This window comes from Callithrix jacchus, chromosome 22 (assembly GCF_049354715.1).
Source record: "Callithrix jacchus isolate 240 chromosome 22, calJac240_pri, whole genome shotgun sequence".
In the NCBI taxonomy this organism is placed as follows: Eukaryota; Metazoa; Chordata; class Mammalia; order Primates; family Cebidae; genus Callithrix; species Callithrix jacchus.
Genome location: NC_133523.1, coordinates 498,980 through 519,892, shown reverse-complemented (window position 1 = coordinate 519,892; position 20,913 = coordinate 498,980). Strand labels below are relative to the sequence as shown.

Sequence of the window (20,913 nt, the reverse complement as noted above, 5' to 3'; positions counted from 1 at the left end):
GTGGGGACGGGGCTTCCTTTTGGGGTGCCGGGATGACAGTGGGGATGGGGTTTCTTTTCAGGGTGCTGGGATTACATGTCATGGCCCCTCTCTGTGAATAAGCCACAGTCCCCTGAACCGCACTTTACGTGCTAACTTGTTTGCTGTGTGAGTGACAGGCTGACTTGATAAAGCTAGAACAGAAGATCCCCAGACACTGTTCAGCACCCAGCCCCAGGAGCCCCTGGGGAGGCCCGCCCCACGCACCTCTGCTGCCCCGCTGCCCTGTCCTGGCCGATGCCGCCCCCTCCTGGGAGAAGCCTTGTGAGCCACAGTCTCCCTTTTTTTTTTTTTTTTTTTTTTTTTTTTTTGAGATGGAGTCTCTCTCTGTCGCCCAGGCTGGAGTGCAATGGCGCGATCTCCGCTCACTGCAACCTCTGCCTCCCGGGTTCAAGCGATTCTCCTGCTGGCTGGAATTACAGGCGCAAACCACCATGCCTGGCTAATTTTTTAAAAAAAATCCTTTTATATGTAGGAACACAAGGAAAACCTGGCTAATTTTTTTTTTTTTTTTTTTTTTTTTAAAGACGGGATTTCACCATATTGGTCAGGCTGGTCTTGAACTCCTGACCTCAGGTGATCTGCCCGCCTCAGCCTCCCAAAATGCTAGGATTACAGGTGTGAGCCACCGCACCTGGCTCATGAACCTGGCTAATTTTTGTATTTTTAGTAGAGACGGGGTTTCACCGTGTTGGCCAGGATGGTCGTGAACTCCTGACCTCAGGTGAACCACCTGCCTCGGCCTCCAAAGTGCTGGGATTACGGGCGTGAGCCACCGCCCCCAGCCACGACATCCGTTTTTAAAGCAGGGAAACAAGTCTGTCAGAGGCCACACAGGCAGCGTGGGCAGAGGTGAGCCGGACCCAGGCAGGCTCTGAGCGTTGCTTCATTACGATTTATTGGTCCTCTCCCTGCCCCTCCCACCCATTCCCCCCAATTCTGTTGCACCCTGGAGGGGTAGGGTCCTCTGGAGAGAGTGAGGGGGGTCCCCATCACCCCAGGGCATCAGCCGGGTGACCCTTCTGATCCAGGGCATGTAAGGTGCCACAGTGGTGGCCACTGGGGGCTTGAAGGTGTTGGCGCAGATCCTGGAGCTGAAGGACAGGACCCCGGCCACCACCCGGCGTTTGCCACACACCAGGGGCCCACCTGAGTCACCCTGTAGGGGTGCCAAGAGCCTCAGGTTAGCCTCTGAGCCCACCCAGGGAAGCGGGCGAGCCCATTATCCCAGGCTCAGGAGACACAGGAGCTGCTCCCAGATACACGCATCCCGCCCCCTCCCTCTGACCCTATGAACTCTGCTCCTTCCTCCCCCCCATCGTCTTTGCTGGACTGAACTCTTCTCCTTCCTCCATAGCTGTGCTGCGTCCCGATGGTGTGGCCTGGGGCAAGTTTCAAAACGTCCCTGAGCCTCAGTTTCTGTGCCTGGGAAACGGCACCCATGCCAGTGCCTCCCCGCCCTGCCCACAGGGGCCAAGACTCCCCAGAGAACCCGAGAGCCAGGGGCCAGGCTCTCCCCCAGGCCTGCTCCCCCAGCCCCACATGACTCCCCTGAGAATGGGAAGAGCCAGGGCCTGGCCCTCTCCCGAGGCCTGCTCCCCCAACTCCATAGGACTCCCTAGAGGATGGGAAGAGCCAGGGGTCGGCCCTCCCCACATTCTGTCCCCCAGCCCTGCAGGACTCCCCAGAGAACGGAAGAGCCAGGGCCCGGCCCTCCCCCAGGCCTGCTCCCCGAGCCCCAGCCAGGCGCCATCACCTTGCAGGGAGCTTGATTCTTGGAGGCAGCTGCCAGGCAGACCATGTTGGGGAAGAGGCTTCCATTCCAGAAGCGGCTATTGTTGCACATGCGTGTGTCCAGCACGTGGACACCCAGCTCCTGCAGCACCTGGGCCAGGTGCCCACCCTGCTGGGTCAGCCCCCAGCCAGCCACACTGCACCGGGCCCCCGCAGTGACCACCTGTGGCTTACTGGGCAAGGCCAGGGGCCGGATGATCCGGCTGGGCCTCACTTTCCTTTCCAGCTACAAGTGACAGGAAGGGGCAGGTGAGAGGGGGATAGGCCAGCAGTGGGGACAGTGGGGTGCTGAGTTCTCCCCCCGCCCATCCCCGTGCACCTTAAGCAGAGCGAGGTCATTCTCCAGGTCAGGGTCTGGCCTGTAGTCAGGGTGCTGGACGATTGACTTGATGTGGAAGGCAAGGCCGGGGCCGTCCAGGGCGTGGAGCCCCAGCACCAACCTCAGCCCGGCCGTCCTGAGGACAGAGGGGATCAGGGTGCTGCTGCCTGGCCCGTCATGGATGACCCACACATACAGCCCCGACCTCCTGTGCCTGTCGTTCACGGCCATCACTCAGCCTTAGCCCCTCGCAGGCCTTGGCTTTCACCAGTCCTTTCCCCTGTGTCTTTTCAACTCACCTCCTCCAGGAAGCCCTCCCCGCTCTCACCCCTGCCCCAGACTTCTGCCCGGCCCTGGCTCCAGCCCCAGGCAAGGGCTGTGTGTCTGAAAATGCCAACCCCAAGCCTACAGCTTCACGAAAACCAGCCCGGGGAACTTCCTTCACGTGGGGCCCCAGGCTAAACCACAGTGATTTGTACAGAGTTTGGTGCATGCCAATCCTCCTAACTGTGCCCAAACTATAGAGAGCCAAACTTGCTTTCCACGGGACTGCGGGTTCAATCCTTGCCACCTTGATAGAGGGGCTTCCTGGCATGCAGCAGAGCTGGGAGGCAGTCACAACGCACTCCATCCACACCAGGAAATGGATGTCCTCACACAGGAGGCTCCAGGGCGCCTCCTGTGAGCACCTGGATCAAGCCACACCTGAAGCTGGACCTCCTGCTAGACTTTTCAATTACACAAGCTGGCAGATCCCTTTTTGTTATTTTGACCATCTTGACCTGGGCTGTGTATGACTGGCCAGTCCTGAGGTCGGGCAGCTCTGGGCTCTGTATGACTGGTCAGTCCTGAGGTCGGGCAGCTCTGGGCTCTGTATGACTGGTCAGTATGAGGTCGGGCAGCTCTGGGCTCTGTGTGACTGGTCAGTACTGAGGTCGGGCAGCTCTGGGCTGTGTATGACTGGTCGGTATTGAGGTCGGGCAGCTGTGGGCTGTGTATGACTGGTCAGTATTGAGGTCGGGCAGCTCTGGGCTCTGTATGACTGGTCAGTCCTGAGGTCGGGCAGCTCTGGGCTCTGTATGACTGGTCAGTATTGAGGTCGGGCAGCTCTGGGCTCTGTATGACTGGTCAGTCCTGAGGTCGGGCAGCTCTGGGCTCTGTATGACTGGTCAGTCCTGAGGTCGGGCAGCTCTGGGCTCTGTATGACTGGTCAGTCCTGAGGTCGGGCAGCTCTGGGCTCTGTATGACTGGTCAGTATTGAGGTCGGGCAGCTCTGGGCTCTGTATGACTGGTCAGTCCTGAGGTAAGGCATTTCCAGGATGGGTCATTTAGTGGCTTCCCAATTCCGGGGAACCAGGTCAATTCCTGCACCACCCTCGAAGGCCTGCTTCGTTCTCCTGGCGTCAGGGGGCAAACAACCCACCTGACCTTCCTTCCCCAGTGCAGTGGTCCCAGACTAAGCTGGATCCATCAGCGGGTGAATGGAGAGACACAACCCACTCCATTCACACCAGGACCGTGGCTCAGCCGTGGAAGGATTCAGGCTTGGACACAACCCGCTCCGTCCACACTAGGACTATGGCTCAGCCGTGGAAGGGGCTCCCACAATTGGCCTAAATCTACCAGAACCCACCCTCTGTGGAGAATGAGGGCCGTGGGATGGATTCCCCGGCCCCCTGGGGTGGGTGGGGCAGGGTACTCACCGCTGGGGCAGGCAGTGTGCGGCTGTCAGCACCCACTTTACGTGCACCAGGACCCCCCCGCACAGGTGGGAGCCGTTCCTCTGCAGCGAGGCCATGTATGGGCGTGAGTGGGGGGCCACCTCCTGGCCCCCGATGATCTGGGCTGCAAAGGAGCTGCCTGCCAGGGTGGGTGAAGAGCCAGGTTGGGGCTGCGTGTTCCCACCCCTGCTGAGACTGTCCTTGCCCAGCTCAGAGGCCCAGGACCCAGAACGGATGTGCCATCCTAATGACAACCCCAGTGTTCCCTGAAACTTCTAGGCTGACATGTGGGGGCTGCACTTGCTCCCTCCTATCCCCCCTCCCATCCTCCCAACCCCCTCTCCAGGACCTTCCCAGGCCCCACTGGGCCCCCCAGCCCAGGGAAGTTCACCGCCAGAGGAGTCCTTCAAAACATGCATCAGGCCAGGTGCCGGTGGCTCATGCCTGTGATCCCAGCACTTTGGGAAGCTAAGGAGGGAGGGTCACTCAAGGCCAGGAGTTCAAGACCAGCCTGGGCAACACAGCAAGACCCGGTCTCTACAAAACCTTTCTTTTCTTTTTTTTTTTTTTTCTGAAATGGAGTTTCGCTCTTGTTACCCAGGCTGGAGTGCAATGGTGCGATCTCGGCTCACCGCAACCTCTGCCTCCTGGGTTCAGGCAATTCTCCTGTCTCAGCCTCCTGAGTAGCTGGGATTACAGGCACGCGCCACCACGCCCAGCTAATTTTTGTATTTTTAGTGGAGACGGGGTTTCACCATGTTGGCCAGGATGGTCTAGGTCTTCTGACCTTGTGATCTGCCCACCTCGGCCTCCCAAAGTGCTGGGATTACAGGCTTGAGCCAGGGCACCCGGCCTACAAAAACTTTCTCTTTTCTTTTCTGAGATAGAGTCTTGCTCTGTTGTTCTAGCTGCAGTGCAGTGGCATTATTTCGGCTCACCACAACCTCCACCTCCCCGGTTCAAGCGATTCTCCTGCCTCAGTCCCCCAAGTAGCTGTGATTACAGGCTCATGCCATAATGCCCAGCTAATTTTTGTATTTTTAGTAGAGACAGTGTTTCACTATGTTGGTCAGGCTGGTCTCCAACTCCTGACCTCATGGTTCACCCGTCTCGGCCTCCCAAAGTGCTGGGATTACAGGTGTGAACCACCGTGCCTGGCCAAAAAAAACTTTTTAAAAACTTAACCGGGTATGGTTGTGGGTGCCTGTGGTCCCAGCTACTCAGGAGGCTGAGGCAGGAGAATCGCTGGAGCCCCAGGGGTGGAGGCTGTGGTGAACCAAGATGGCACCATTGCACTCAGTCTCAAAATAAATAAATAAGCAAAAACCAGATTCCCACCAGCAGAGAAACAGGCTCCTCAAACACTGTGGGTAGGAATGTGAGGCAGGGCAGCCACCCAGGAAGTTCCTCAAATGTGAAGTCAGAGCCACCACGTGACTCAGCAGCCCACTCCCGGATACACACCCAGGAGGAATGAAAACGCAGAAACTGCACGCAGACGCTCACTGCAGTGTGAGTCCTAGCGATCATGAGAGGGTGGGAACAGCCAAAGCGTCCATCCAGGGAGGGGTGGGTCAGCACCACGCGGCCGTCCGCACCGCGGAAGACAACTCGCCCGTGAAAAGGAGCGTGGCTGGGCGAGGTGGCTCACACCTGTAATCCTGGCACTTTGGGAGGCTGAGGTGGGTGGATCACCTGAGGTCAGGAGTTCGAGACCTGATCAGCATTGAGAAACCCCGTCTGTACTAAAAATACAAAAATTAGCCGGGCGTGGTGGTGCGCACCTGTAGTCCCAGCTACTCAGGAGGCTGAGGCAGGAGAATCACTTGAACCTGGGAGGCGGAGGTTGCAGTGAGCGGAGATCGCGGCACTGCACTCCAGCCTGGTGACAGCGGAGGGAAAAAGAAAAAGAAAAGGAGCAGGACTCTGACCCAGCTGCAACCCCGCCTCCTGGGTTCAAGTGATTCTCCTGCCTCACCTTCCTGAGCAGCTGGGATTACAGGCGCCCGCCATTACATCCAGCTAAGTTTTTGTATTTTTAGTAGAGACAGGGTTTTGCCATGTTGGCCAGGCTGGTCTCGAACTCCTGACTCCAAGTGATCCACCCACCTTGGTCTCCCAAAGTGTTGGGATTACAGGCGTGAGCCACTGCACCCAGCCAAGGTTCTCCTTTTTTTTTTTGAGCCAGAATCTTGGTCTGTCACCCAGGTTGGAGGGCAGTGGTGTGATCACACCCCCACGCGGCCTTGAACTCCTGGGGTCAAGAAATCCTCCCACCTCAGCCTCTCCGAGTCCTGGCAATACAAGTGTGAGACACTGGGCCTGGCCACAGCTGTACTCCTTTTTTTCTGGGATAGAGTCTTGCTGTGTCCCCCAGGCTGGAGTGCAGCGGCAAGATCTTGGCTCACTGCAACGTCTGCCTCCTGGGTTCAAGCCATTCTCCCGTCTCCACCTCCCGAGTAGCTGGGATTACAGGCGCCCGCCACCACGCCCAGATAATTTTTTTTTTAGTTTTAGCAGACACAGGGTTTCACCCTGTTGGCCAGGCTGGCCTCAAACTCCTGACCTCAGGTGATCCACCGGCATTGGCCTCCCAAAGTGCTGGGACTGCAGGTGTGAGCCACCTCGCCGGGCAAGAAGTGTACTCTTTTTTTAAAAAAAATTTTTTTGCTTCATTGTCAATGGAGAAGAAGTGTACTCTTTAAATAGATGAATAGCACATGAATTATTTCCCAATAAAACTGTAAAGAGGCCGGGCGCGGTGGCTCACGCCTGTAATCCCAGCACTTTGGGAGGCCGAGGCGGGTGGATCACAAGGTCAAGAGATTGAGACCATCCTGGTCAACATGGTGAAACCCCATCTCTACTAAAAATACTAAAAATTAGCTGGGCATGGTGGCGCGTGCCTGTAATCCCAGCTACTCAGGAGGGTGAGGCAGGAGAATTGCCTGAACCCAGGAGGCGGAGGTTGCGGTGAGCCGAGATCGCGCCATTGCACTCCAGCCTGGGTGACAAGAGCAAAACTCCGTCTCAAAAAAAAAACCAAAAAACAAAAAACTGTAAAAAGTTATTTAAAACCAATCATGAATTTAAAAGGATTGATTTTATAACCTAATGCAAATCAGATCAAAATCTCCCTCCAATTCCCCATCATGCTTGAGAAATCCACCCACCACTTGGGGGCCAGGGACCATGTGGCTCATGCCTGTAATCCCAGCACTTTGGGAGGCCGAGGCGGGTGGATCACCTGAGGTCAGGGGTTCGAGACCAACCTGACCAACATGGTGAAACCCTGTCTCTGCCAAAAATACAAAGCTTAGCCAGTCGTGGTGGTGAGCGCCTGTAATCCCAGCTGCTCGGGAGGCTGAGGCAGAAGAATCACTTGAACTCAGGAGACGGACTGTACTCCAGTCTGGGCAACAAGAGTGAAACTCCATCTCAAAAAAAAAAAAAAAACACCCACCCATGACCTCCAAGCCCCACGTGGCCCTGCTGACCACCTTCTGTCCTCCCTTCTCCCAACTCAAGGGTCCCTGCTACGCCTGCAAGCTGCCTGCACCCCACCTAGCTGCCTGCGCACCTCCCCACCCCCTGCCCGGCTTCCTCCCTTGGTTTCTGCTCCTCTCCCCTCAGAGGCGCCCCAGCTGCACTCTCGCCCTCTCTGCCCTTCCTCTGCTCTGCCAGCCTCCTAGCACCAGCCCCTCCCAGCCTCACGCCTGGCCTGTCTCTCCCTGGCAGACAGGAGGGCAGATCCCAGCCCTGTCTCGGTTACAGCAGGCCTAGAACAGTGCGTGCCCTGCAAATACAGAGGGATACACGGCAGGAAGGGAGAAAAGGAGGAGGCGCAGAGGGAGGAAGGAAAGAGGGATGGAAGGAGGAGTGGGTGAAGGATGGATGGGAGAAAGGAGGGAAGGAGGGAGGAAAGGAGGGAGAGAAACATGATGGATGGATGGGTGGATACATGGAAGGAAGGAGAGAAAGATGATGATGGATGGAGGGAAGGAAGGAGGGATGGATAATGACAGATGAGTGGAAGAATGGGAAGGAGAGATGGATGGATGGAGGGAAGGAAGGAGGATGAAGGGAGGGAGGGATGGATGCTGCATGGATGGGTGGAAGAATGACAGGAAGGAGGGATGATGGATGGATGGACAGAGGGAAGGAAGGAGGGGTGAAGGGAGGGAAGGAGGGAGGGATGATGGACCCATGGGAGGAAAAGAAGAATGGGTCAAGCATGGTGGCTCACACCTGTAATCCAAGCACTCTGGAGGCCAAGGCGGGTAGATCACCTGAGGTCGGGAGTTCAAGACCAGCCTGACCAACATGGTGAAACCTCGTCTTAAAAAAAAAAAAAAAAAAGAATGGGAGGATGATGGATGGCTGGATCTCTACCTCCGCCCATCTGCTTAGGTCCCCAGCTCACCAGAGTCCCTCTCACCCAGTCCAGCCAGCACGGGAACCAGCGCCCACCTCCCTCCTCTCTCACTGCTGGGCACCTAGTCCCAGCCAAGCCTTTGGTTATGGGAGGCAGCCGGCAGGGAGTGAGTGCCAGCTCTGCGCTCCCAGCTGGGCAGTCCTAGGTGGGGCGTTTCCTAGCCGGACCTCAGTTTCCTGCTCTGCACCTCGGTGTGATCGGGGCCCCTGTCTTCTGGGTGCTGCCGGGAGGATGGACAAGGTGAGCGGGTGAATGGCTGCACTTCCCAATGCTCCTGGAACGCCAGCTCTGGGTGAAGCGTGAGGAGCTTGGAATGCCCCCGGCCTGTCTCCCCTCCAAGCAATGATGAATCTCCACTCTTACGCCCAGGATGCTGCCGCCCACGCCCAACCCTCCCACCCAGGGACCCCCCAAGAGCTCTGGGCCTCAGTGTCCCTCTGCACTCTGGCTCCCACTCACCTGCCGACAGGGCCCCCAGGGCCAACACCAGCAGTGAAGACACACAGGCCTCCATGCTGCTGCAGAGACCCAGCACGCTTGCCAGCAACCCCCCCCAACCCTGTCCCCATGGCTTCCTGTGGGGGAGGTGACAGTCACAGCTCCACCTACAGCCACACACCCCAAACCCCTCCACCCACGAGCACGTTAGAAAGTGTTTCTCGGCCAGGCACAGTGGCTCAAGCCTGCAATCCCAGCACTTTGGGAGGCCGAGACGGGTGGATCACGAGGTCAAGAGATCGAGACCATCCCGGTCAACAAGGTGAAACCCCGTCTCTACTAAAAATACAAAAAATTAGCTGGGCATGGTGGCGTCTGCCTGTAATCGCAGCTACTCAGGAGGCTGAGGCAGGAGAATTGCCTGAACCCAGGAGGCGGAGGTTGCAGTGAGCCGAGATCGCGCCATTGCACTCCAGCCTGGGTGACAAGAGCAAAACTCCGTCTCAAAAAAAAAAAAAAAAAAAAAAAAAAAAAAAGTGTTTCTCAAAGAGAAGGACTCAAGATGAAGCCACACTACCATGATCACACCTGAAAAAGGACCAAAACGTTATTCTCAGAGACAGCCCAGGCTGGAATGGCGTGATGGCAGCAGCCTCAAACTCTGGGCTCACATGATCCTCCTGCGTCAGCCTCCCGAGCACCTGGGACAACAGGTCCTACCACCGTGTGTGGGTGATTTTTTTTTCCCCCCATTTTTTGAGACGGAGTCTGGCTCTGTCACCCAGGCAGCTTGATCTCGGCTCACAACCTCCGCCTCCCAAGTTCAAGAGATTCTCCTCCCTCCGCCTCCCAAGCAGCTGGGATTACAGGCACACACCACCACACCTGGCTAATTTTTATGTTTTTTAGTAGAGATGGGGTTTCACCATCTTGGCCAGGTTGGTCTCAAACTCCTGACCTCAGGTGACCTGCCTGCCTCAGTCTTCCAAAGTGCTGAGATTACAGGCATGAGACATGCGGCTAATTTTAAAATTGTAGAGACAGGGTAACACCACATTTCCCAGGCTGATCCTGAGCTTAGTTCAAGCAACTCCCCTGCCTTGGCCTCCCAAAATGTTGGGATGACAGGAGTGAGCCACCATACCCAGCCGTTGACAGACTTCTGATGTTGAATGTGAAGTGTTCAAATCACCCTAGATGTATTTATTTCGGTTTCAGTGTGTTTTTTCTTTGCCCCTTGTTATTGTGATAAAACATGTAGAAAACCTACTTTACGGATGGTCCAGTGGCTCACGCCTATCTCCACTCTTACGCCCAGGATGCTGCCGCTCATGCCTGTAATCCCAGCACTTTCGGAGGCCGAGGCGGTGGATCATAAGGTCAAGACACTGAGACCAGCCTGGCCAACATGGTGAAAGCCGGTCTCTACTAAAAAATACAAAAAATTAGCTGGGCATGGTGGTGCGCGCCTGTAGTCCCAGCTACTCGGGAGGCTGAGGCAGGAGAATCACTTGAACCTGGGAGGCACAGGGTGCAGTCAGCCGAGATCGTGCCACTGCTCTGCAGCCTGAGGGACAGACCACACTGTGTTTATCCAGTCACCGGTGGACGGGTGTTTGGGCTGTTTTAGCTTCTGGTTTTCATGAATAGTAATACTGGCCGGGCGCGGTGGCTCACGCCTGTAATCCCAGCACTTTGGGAGGCTGAGGCAGGTGGATCACGAGGTCAAGAGATCGAGACCATCCTGGTCAACAAGGTAAAACCCCGTCTCTACTAAAAATACAAAAAATCAGCTGGGCACGGTGGTGCGCCCCTATAGTCCCAGTTACTCGGGAGGCTGAGGCAGGAGAATTGCCTTAACCCAGGAGGTGGAGGTTGCAGTGAGCTGAGCTCACACCACTGCACTCCAGCCTGGGCAGCAAGAGCGAAACTCAGTCTCAAAAAGCAGCTAAATCTCAGGGACAATCCTGAGAATTAGGTGTGGCTGTGCCAATAAAACTTTATTCACAATGGCGGCGGACACCAGGTGTGGTCCCAAGGGCCTCTCATACCTCGGGCTGGCCTGAGAACACCAGCCATCTTGCCTGCCCCTGTAACGGCAGAACGTGTTGGTACCTGCTGAGCGCCTGCAGGTTAACACGCCTGGGCTCCCACGGTCACTGCTCAGCAACACCGTAGTGCCCCGTGGACGAGGTAAACTGGACGGACGGCTTACAGGGGGAGCAATGGAAGAGGCGGGGGCCCGTACCATCAAGCCAGACTCCCCTCAAACCCACCTCAGACAGGCCAGGTAGTGGCCTGGGCTTAAGACAAGCCAGAAGTGTGAGCCCAGGAATGGTGATGTGGCGTGTGCCAAGGTGCAGCTCAGAGGCCACAGGCCATGCACCCTGCAGGGCCCAGGGGGGTCTCACAGGTCACCCGAGTGCCCTTCTGCACCCCATGCCCCCTGGCAGGGGTACCCAACCTCCAACCAATGCAGCCCCATTTTGTCTGAACTTGGTGGGAAAGCTCATCCTCACAGCTCCTCAACCGTGAATCCAGCCACTATGGGCTTTTCAGCTGCCCAAAAGCAAAGCCAGGAGCTTCTGGACAACTGAACACAGGTAGGTTCCTGGGAGGCAGCGCACCCTGGGAGGGCAGGGAAGGGCGCCAAGCTTTCCCCCATGAAACAAAACGACTCCAGGGACTTCCTGATGCCAGGATGCGAGGTGCCTGCCCTGTATGCCCAGGGCCACGGCTCTCCCACCCCAAGGGTCTGCCTGGACAACGATGGAGCCCCCAGAGTGCTCAAAGGGGCAATCTGTGGCCTTGAGCCATCCCCAGATTGCTGATGGGGGCATTTGTGGCCAAGGCACCAGGATCAATGCCCAGGCGGCTGTGGCCCTGGGATGAAGCTTTGCTGGATGCCTGCAGGGGCAGCTCCTGTCCCCTGAAACACACCTGGTCACAGGGAGGAACTTCGGGGGCTTTCAGTTCACTGCAGGCTGGGGGATGCCGCCCAGGCCCGTCTGACCCCAGTTTGTGAGCTACGGGCTATGGGAAGCGGCTGCTCCCCACGCCTCCTGAGAGGCATCCCGGACCCACACCAGGCGCAGCTGGGTCCCAGCAGGCTGCCTCTCCCTCCCCACAGAGCTTCTGTGGCTTCTCATAAAGTAGTTTTATTTAGATTCCACACAAACCAAAGCAGAGAGAAGAGTTGGCCACCACGAATCTGTCCACTTGCACTGGGATGTGGCTCCGGGCCCTGGGGCCGACACGCTGGGCCGGGACCCTCAGGCCGGCAGCCGCCCACCCACGTTCCCTGCTGCGCTCCCTGTGACTCCTCTGGGCTGCAGCCAGTCTGGAAGCCGCGGCGCCTGGGCAGAGGCCGGGACTCTGTTCCCCTCCCGAGAGGACAGGTGGGCTGGCCACTCCCAAGCTGGGCCCCCGTCCACAGAGCCCCGAGTGACGTGGGTGGCGGTGGGGCAGCCCCTCTTCTCTGAAGCACATGAAAACCCAGAACAAACATGGGAAGGAGAAAAAGAGCCAAACAAAACAACCAGAGAAGGAGCACAAAACCTCTGTGAGGTAGTCTGTGGTCTAAGGATCCATACGGTCCGGCCCTAGTGAGGTGAACTCTGCGTGTTTATTTGAGCGGTGTCAGGACTCCTCGGTGCCCGAGTCGTCCTCGTCGTCCCCGAAGCAGCTGTCAGCCTCCCCCTCTGCCTCGCCGTCCTCGTAGTAGTCGTCATAGAAGAGGTCCGAGCCCTCGTCAGGCGCCGGCGCCTTGGTCTTCACGCAGTACTCGGCCAGCGTGGTGGGTACCTTCACCCCGTCACGCTCCGCGTCCACCTTGGTCCCCAGGACCTGCTTCCTGGTGGGACAGGATGGGTGAGGGCGCCACACACGGGCCTGGACCTGGCCCCTGCCCCCAACCCCCATGCCTGACGCTCATCCCAATGCTCCGCTGCGTTCAGCAACCTCGGAGGAAAACGCTCGAAGTGAGGAACTCCGGAAGGGAGACACAACAGAGGACGGGCCTGGGAAGGGCAGGAGGCGCAGGCAGGAGGCTGACGGGCGCAGTGCAGTCACATCCACCCATCCTGCTCTGAAGCACACCCCACAGGGACCCGTCAGGAGCTGGAGAAAGTCATGACACCGGGTGACAGGGAGTGCCCGTGCAGCCCCACGTCGGGGCAAAAGACTTTCCTGAGTGCAGGAGCAAAGCAAGCAGCTGGGGGTGCCTGAGGACAGGAGTCAGGACCATCCTGGAGCCGAGAACCAGCACAGGTGGGACGGGAGACGCAGAGACGGCCAGAGCCTTGCCACGCCCTCGCTAGGATTCTAAACCAAGGCAGGCCTGGCCACGCTGGCCTCTGGCAAGAAGGGAGGATGAGTTAGCACCAACTTTCCAGAGGGCATCATGGACACCAGGCCCTATAAGGATGGCCTACCCTGAGCTCCACCTCCATGACGCACATCAAGAACGTCCTTCTAGGACTCCCGGCAAGGGGCTTCTGGGTGCCCGCACAGCAAGGCCGGGCTGCACAGTGACCCCATTTGACAGAAAACAGGAACAAGGCTGCAGCCTCAGGCGATAGGCTAGGGACTGAAACCCAGCCCTCAAGCCCCATCACAGACCAAGAAGGCTCTGGCCCTGGCTGCTCCCAGGGTGACCAGGACAGCGCTGGGCCTGGCAGCTCCTGGGGTGTGTGGGTTCCACAGTGCCCGCAGAGGAGGGCAGCAGGGCGTGGACAGACAGCCCCAAGCCCAGAGCTTCCTCCTGTAGGGAGGTGGGAGGCATGGAGGGCCGACGTCTGGCCTCTAAGACGTCCCTGGGCAGACCCGGCAGATGCCGCACTTTGTTTCCCGAGCTCTCCAGCAGGCTGGACACAGAGGCTGAAGTGGGCAACGGCGCCCTGAGGCCAGCACTGAATGGGGGTGGGGGGGTGGGGCGTGGGGAGACCCAGGGGAGGTCCAGGATGGGACCTGACCTGCCAGTGGCACACCCCCAGCATGAACTGGAAGACTGTCTGGCCGTGCTGTCCAGCAAGACCAACAGCCCTGAACAAGCCGGGCTCACAGCACCTGCCCCACACAACGCAGTGGGACTCTGGCTGCCATAAGGCCAACACACACACGATTTAAAAACAAGCAGAAAGCAGCGACCACATCAGGCCACATGGGCACACGTGAGTTGGCCTGCAGGGAGTTTCGAGGGATAAAAATAGTGTGGCTTTTATTTCTGTGCTGGGATCTGAGGGGGAGGTACCTCAGGGAGGTGGCCAGGAAGAACCGGGCCAAGGAACTGGCCACATGTGCCAGGTGACACGGCTGGGCCAGGGCCGCTGAGGGCATCTGCACCGAGGGACTGCCAGGCCGGCTCCCCCCTGACCTCCAGAGGCCAGTGGGTGCTGGCAGAGCACCTCCCAGGATGCCACACAGGGGCCTGTCCACTGTGGCTGCTCAGAGCAGAGACTGCCCAGCACCACGATGCTGCCCCAGGACAACTCCACGACACCAGGTGCCAGCAAATGCAGGAGGGAGTGCAGACGGAAGGCACTGGAAGCTCGTGGGGCCCGGGCTGGGGACACACATGGATTATGGGTGCAATATTTTAAAGATTTTTTTTTTTTTTTTTTGCCTTAAAGGTTGCTTTTAAAATTCTGCTTGGCCAGGCGCAGTGGCTCACGCCTGTAATCCGAGCACCTTGGGAGGCCCAGACGGGCAGATCACAAGGTCAGAAGTTCAAAACCAGCCTGGCCAAGATGGCAAACCCCATCTCTACTAAAAATACAAAAAGCAGCCAGGTGCAGTGGCAGGTGCCTGTAGTCCCAGCTACTCAGCTGAGGCAGGAAAATCTTTTGAACCTGGAGTGAGGGAGGCTGCAGTGAGCCAAGAATGCACCCCTGCACTCCAGCCTGGCAACAGCGTGAGACTCCATCTCAAAACAAACAAACAAACAGAAAACCAAAAATACAAAAATTTAGTTGGACATGGTGGCGGGCACCGGTAGTCCCAGCTACTCGGGAGGCTGAGGCAAGGGAGCTGCTTGAATCTGGGAGGGGGGGTTGCGGTGAGCCGAGATCGTGCCACTGCACTCCAGCCTGGGAGACAGGGCAAGACTCCGTCTCGAAAAACAAACAAACAAAAAACACTGAGGCTTCCACGAGCAAATCCCTGTGACCTCACTCAGAGAAAAGGAAACGGACTCAGAGAAAAGGAAACGGACTCAGAGAAAAGGAAACGGACTCAGAGAAAAGGAAACGGACTCAGAGAAAATGAAACGGACTCAGAGAAAAGGAAACGGACTCAGAGAAAAGGAAACGGACTCAGAGAAAAGGAAACGGACTCAGAGAAAAGGAAACGGACTCAGAGAAAAGGAAGCGCCTCGACGTAACAGGAAGATCAGGAAGCTTGACTGTACAGACACGCACATGTTCACACATCCACATCAACAGACACCCAAGAGAAGGGGCTGTGGGGCTCAGCTCTGGGCGTGACGGGGACAGCACACGGAGAGCTACCAGCTGCCACACAGGGGAGGCGGACCGCAGGTAGGGAAGGCACTGGTAGGCTGCACAGCTGCAGCCAGAGCTTGCCAGGCCAAGCGCCTGCAGGGACACACTCCCCACATGAGTAACAGCAACACTGCTGACTAACAGTCACCAGGGCGCACACAGCACGGCCCCTGTTCTTCATTAAAGCAGAGACATAAGTAAACTGACAAGCCTGAAAGAATCTACAGAAACATCAATCACTAGGCCGGGTGTGGTGGCTCACGCCTGTAATCCCAGCACTTTGGGAGGGTGAGATAGACAGATCGTCTGAAGTCAGGAGTTCGAGACCAGCCTGGCCAACGTGGTGAAATCCCAACTCTATTAAAAATTACAAAAAGCAGCCGGGCATGGTGGTGGGCATCTGTAAACCCAGCTACCCAGGAGGATGAGGCAGGAGAATAGCTGGAACCTGGGAAGCTGAGGCCGCACTGAGCCAGGGCACTCCAGCCTGGGTGACAGAGCCAGACCCCATCTCAGGGAGAAAAAAAAAGGGGGCCAGGCACAGTGGCTCACGCCTGTAATCCTAGCACCATGGAGACCGAGATCCTGAGGTCAGGAGATCGAGACCATCCTAGCTAATAGGGTGAAACCCTGACTCTACTAAAAATACAAAGAAATCAGCCAGACATGGCCTGTAGTCGCAGTTTGTAGTCCCAACTACTCAGGCGGCAGAGGCAGGAGAGTTGTTTGAACCTGGGAGGTGAACACTGCAGGGAAACGAGATCATACCACTGCACTCTAGCCTGGGCCAGAATGTGAGACTCTGCCTCAAAAACAGGAGGAAAAGAGGAAAAGGGGCAAGACGCTGGGCCCGGCCTCCACCTGTGACCGCTGCCCTGTGAAGGAGCAACAGGAAGCTCCTCCGCCCTCACCAGGACAGTGGGGCTGGGCAGCTGCAGGCCTGCCCACCGTGCAGGTGTAGAGAGGCCCAGGATTGCCAGCTGGAGTCTCTCCTCCCGCCCACCCCCCTGCCCTCACCGGATGATGTCCGTGTACTCCCGATCCTTCCCCTTGCTCTCTTTCCACTTCCTGTACATCACGGAGGCGTCCACGTTGGCGGGCGAGAAAGTGTTGGGCTCGTTGAGGAGGGAGATGACACTCAGGAGAATGGTCCTGTGGGGAGAGCGGCTGGAGTGGACCTGCCCGGGGAACCCTGGACCCGCCCAGCAGGTGACCTTCATCTGCCCTCACAGCATCTGCTTGTGTCTCGGGCCCCCAGAACAGCAGGGGCTAGAACTGCACCAGCCTCCTGCCTCCCATGCCGGGACCAGGGAGGGCAGCAGGGCAGACCCCGTCCGTCAGACCTGGGGCTGCCCTCATGCCCGTACATCCAGCCTGGGCTGTACTCCAGGACACGCCGGCAACAAGGCCCAGTGCCTGTACCTGGGGATGAGGCCCGGGGGGCACACATGGCATGAGGCGACCAATCCAGAGATGGCTGGGGAAGGAGAAGACCCCAGGACTGGGGCAGGAGGGGCACCTCTAGGTCGTTCCAGACCGTGGGGCTGGCCTGGGGTGGTGGGAGTCCACACAGACACCATAGCGCTGCAAGCCCTGTGAAACCGCCCACCATGCAGGTGTAGGGAGGCCCAGGATTGCCAGCTGGCAGGTCCCGAACCAAGCCTCGGCGCCACAGACTGGGAGGGAGCCCGGGCTACCTGATGTCCTCGTTGGACATGGCGGGGGGGGGCGGTCAGGTAGCCTACCTGACATTCTGGGTGGGGTTCCACCTCTCCGAAGGCAGCTCCCCACTCTGGGGGTCATCCACTGGGGGGTGGAGGATGGAGATGCACACATCCCCCGTCTGCACAGGGAGAGGACAGGTCAGAGGTCAGCACTGGCTCCCAGTGCCCCCCGGTCCCAGACGATGAGGACGTGAGGCCCATGGGGGCTGCACTCACCTCATAGATATTAGGGTGCCACATCTTGGTCAGGAACCGAAAGGCCGGTGGAGAGTACGGGTAGTCAATGGGGAACTTGAGGCGTGCCTGCATGGGCAGAAAGCCTGTGGCTTGGCTCAGCTAGCCCTGGCCCCAGGCCCTGCCCCAGCTAACAGGGAACCTGAAGCCATCCCACTCCCAGTGCTGGTGCTCCCAGGATAAGGCCCAGGCCGTGTGCCTGAGGCACGGTTTGTATGAGGGACACTCCATCCGGGCCAAGGCAGGGACTCTCAGGTGCGTGGGGTCAAGTCCCCAGCAGGCGGCCTCAAGCCTTCTGAGTCACCTGAGCTGATCACAGCTCCTACAAGTCCAGATGGCCAGGGCCCGACTCTGCACAGCTGCTGGGGAACGTGGGCATGAGCAGCCCAGGTCAGGCACATGGGACCCGGGCGGGGACACCCACTAGCAGTCAGAACGGACTGGCAGGGACTCCAGGCTCCTCTCGGATGGAGCTGAGGCCCAAGACCAGGACTACACCTCCAGAGCCTTGGCATCCGGGGTGTGGGGAGGGTGAGCACAGATGACTGCTCACTCAGCAAACACTCCCGACATCTGCCGTGGCTCAGGCCATGGTGGGGGATGAGTCAGCATGGCCACCTGCCTTCAGGTGTACAGTCCTGGGGCGTCAGGTAGGTCGACCCGCAGGTCACAGAAGCCTGGCAGGACCTGTTCCCCATCAGCATCTCCCAAGACGGCCGCCCAGCCTTCTGGCAAGGGTGGCCACGGAATGAGGAGCTCAGCCACGTGCTGGGTGACAGAGCGGTCTGGCCTGTGGCCTGGGGCGTGATGTCATCCACGGCCCTCCCGGGCCCCAGCAGGTATACAAGGAAAGAAGCCTCTCTGTTGGCTGGCTGCACGCCAGGCATGTCTGGGTCAGGGGTCCTGGGGGCACTCAGCACTCCAAGGCGCTCAGGGCAGCACTCCCCAAAAGCCAGTCATTGGAAAGGCCCCTCCTGGACAGGATGGGCACTCAGGGGTTCTTGGGGGATGTTCTCTGTTTGACAGGGAACTTACTGGGGTCCCGTGAGGCAAGTAGCTTGGCTGAGGCCACAGAGGAAGGCTGGAATTTTGGCCTCAGAACTGCCCAGTAGTTCCCCAAGACTTCAGGCCCCCGCCAAGCCTGGTGCTGGGCTTGAGGCTTCAACAGCAGCACAGAGAACCTGCCTCATCTGTACCAAACCCCACCAAGTCCCAATGAGCCTCTTGCTTTAAGCACCTCTAAAAACGCCTTTTACTTGGAGCAAATCCAGGCTCAGAGAGGGAAAGCACCCCGCCAAGGGCACACAGCAAGCTAGCTGCAGAGGGGTCTCTCCAGCAATGCCTGCCTCAGGGCTGACTCCGGCACCTGAAGGCGCAGCAGCTGCAGGCAGTGGCTGGGCAGCAGTGGTGGCCCTGGCACTCCATAGCTCCTGGATTTACATAACCCCCATTCCTGCCCTGGCACATCGGGAAGGGAGGGTCCTGGTGGGGGCAGCACCCCCATGTCTCAACACTGGCTTCTGAGGACTGACCCTGCGGCAGATGTCCAGAGGCCCCCTCCCAAGGAAATCCGGAAAACTGGATTATCCCCTAATACTGCCCAGGAGCCTCTGCCCACAATCCCTGGCAACCTGTCTGGTGGGCAGCAGCCAGAAACCGGCATCCCTTCCTTCCAGAACAGCAGCCGCCTCACAGGCCTGGCCTCGAGGTGGAACTGCCCCTCCTCACAGCCAGCTGCTCCCACAAGCAGACAAAAGGGGCTGGGGGAGGGGGGCTGCAGAAACCATTTGGCAACCTGCAGGCCCAAAACCCCGTGTGGGGGGACACAGGATTGCAGAGGCAGAACCCAGGACGTCCCACCCTTTGCTGTGAGCCAGAACCTCAGCTCAGGAATCACCCCCAGCAGACCAGGCTGCTGCCCTCACAGCCGCTGAGTGGGCGCTGCTCAGACTTAAGCGGCCCAGAGCACAGACATTCACCCCGTGGGAGGCATCAGCCCCTCGGCCCCATGCCCACAGCTGGCCGGGCTGAGGCTTCTGCTGCCCACCCGGCCTCCAGCCAGGGCAGAGCGGGCAGGGCCGTGCCCAGGCTCTTGGCAGGCAGTGGCAGCGGGAGGGGGCATCCTGGGCAGGGCGCTCGCTCCCCACCTCTGACACGGGGCCCCTCGCTTTGCCCCTCTGGCCCCAACAGCAGAGTCCTGTGACTCCTTTTAAAGTCAAAGGTCACGTCTGGACGGAGAGATCAAGAAACGCGCCCAGGCTGTGGCCTGAATCCCTTTCACCCGGGACGGAAGCAGCCTCCCAGCTCCCAACAACAAAAACACCGGGAAACCGCTGGGAATCGAGCCGCCAGAGGGCGGAAGAAACGGCCCACAACCCGGGTTCCGGGCCACCAGAAGCCACCTGTTCCGCGGAACCCGAGAGAGGCCCAGGCCAGCTGGGATGAGCGGAGCGCGCAGCTTCTGGGGTCGGAGCCGGGGCCGCGGAGAGCTGCGGGGAGCAGGCGGGAGGCCGCCCCTGCCCCGGCCTCCCCGAGCGCGCAGGTTACATAAAGCCGGGCCGGAACCCAGGGCGCCTGGCCCGGCTGCTGTCGGCGAGGGTGGCCGCCTTCCAGGCAGGTCCCGGCTGCCAAAGTCCGTCCGGGCCTTTGTTGGAGCCCGAGCGAGAGGCCGCGCCAGCCGCCCCCAGGCTGGCCTCGCTCCCCGACAATGGCAGCTGCGGGGTCGTGCGGGGAGGGGGGAGGCGGCAGGAAGGCCGGGGCGGCCCTGGCTACGCTCCCCGTTTCCCGCAGGGCTGCCGGGGTCGAGCCCCCCGAGGAGGAGGCCGGCAACAGTCTCACGCCCGGTGATCCGGGGTGGGGGGGGGCCCGGGAAACTAACAGGGGGCCGGACGGCGCCTTCCGGGGAGTTGGGGATCCTCGAGGACCCCGAGAGTGACCGCGGAGGGGCCGGAGAGCTGGGGGCGGGGGGTCCCGTGGCCGCAGGAAAAAACAAGCCCGAGCCAGGAGGCTGCGGGGCAGGGAGCGGGTCCCCGGCGCCCCAGGTCGCTCGCGGGCTCGGGGACCGGGGCGGGGTGGCCGCGCTCACCTTGAAGTAGCCGCCCTCGTAGTAGGTGTTGGGGGGCCCGAAGATGGCCACCTCCCAGTTGTACAGGTCGCCCTCGTCCACCAGGGTCACGCGGAAGCCCTCGACCGGCTCCTCCTGGAGCCCCTTCAGCTCCAGCAGCAGCGCCTTCTGCGAGCTGGGAACCAGCGGCCGGGCCATGGCGGCGGCGGCGGAGGAGCCCGGGGTCGGCGCCGCGCGGGGCGGCGGGACCACCGCGAGCTCGCGAGACGGACCGGGCCGCGCGCCGGCCGGGGGGGAGCCGCCGCCTGCCTCCTCCTCTGCGCCGCCGCCGCCGCCCGGGGACCCCGAGCGCTCCACCAGCTCTGCCGCCGTAGACCACCCGGCGCCCGCCTCAGCCCGGCCCGCGCGCCCCGCCCCCCGCTGCGCCTGCGCGCCTCGCCGGGCCCGGACTGCGCCTGCGCGCCGCGGCCAGGCCCGACCTCCGCCTGCGCGCCCGCCCGTGGGGCACGCCGGGAAATGGAGTCCCCGTCCCGGCCCCGCCTACCGCCCCCGCCGCCGGGATGGAGTGGCCGAGCGCACAGTCCTGGGCACTTTCGACCCCGAGGCCGCCGCCGTCGCCCCAGCTCCACCAGCACCGCAGATGCT

The 20,913-nt window shown here is 59.6% G+C and overlaps 2 protein-coding genes across 2 annotated transcripts; both read right to left on the bottom strand.

Moving 5' to 3' along the window:
• Positions 1-805: 805 nt before the first annotated feature.
• On the bottom strand, positions 806-8,847 carry GZMM (granzyme M). Its single transcript, XM_035285872.3, has 5 exons — positions 8,768-8,847; positions 3,856-4,012; positions 2,153-2,288; positions 1,796-2,059; positions 806-1,198 (listed from the first exon to the last, which is right to left on the bottom strand). Exons 1-5 carry the CDS (start codon positions 8,820-8,822, stop codon positions 929-931), a joined length of 882 nt encoding a protein of 293 aa, XP_035141763.1. The 5' UTR covers positions 8,823-8,847; the 3' UTR covers positions 806-928.
• A 3,041-nt stretch (positions 8,848-11,888) lies between these two features.
• On the bottom strand, positions 11,889-20,671 carry CDC34 (cell division cycle 34, ubiquitin conjugating enzyme). The gene is made up of 5 exons (XM_035285863.3): positions 20,290-20,671; positions 17,187-17,273; positions 16,992-17,089; positions 16,264-16,398; positions 11,889-12,599 (listed from the first exon to the last, which is right to left on the bottom strand). Exons 1-5 carry the CDS (start codon positions 20,464-20,466, stop codon positions 12,386-12,388), a joined length of 711 nt encoding a protein of 236 aa, XP_035141754.1. The 5' UTR covers positions 20,467-20,671; the 3' UTR covers positions 11,889-12,385.
• Between the last annotated feature and the right edge of the window lie 242 nt (positions 20,672-20,913).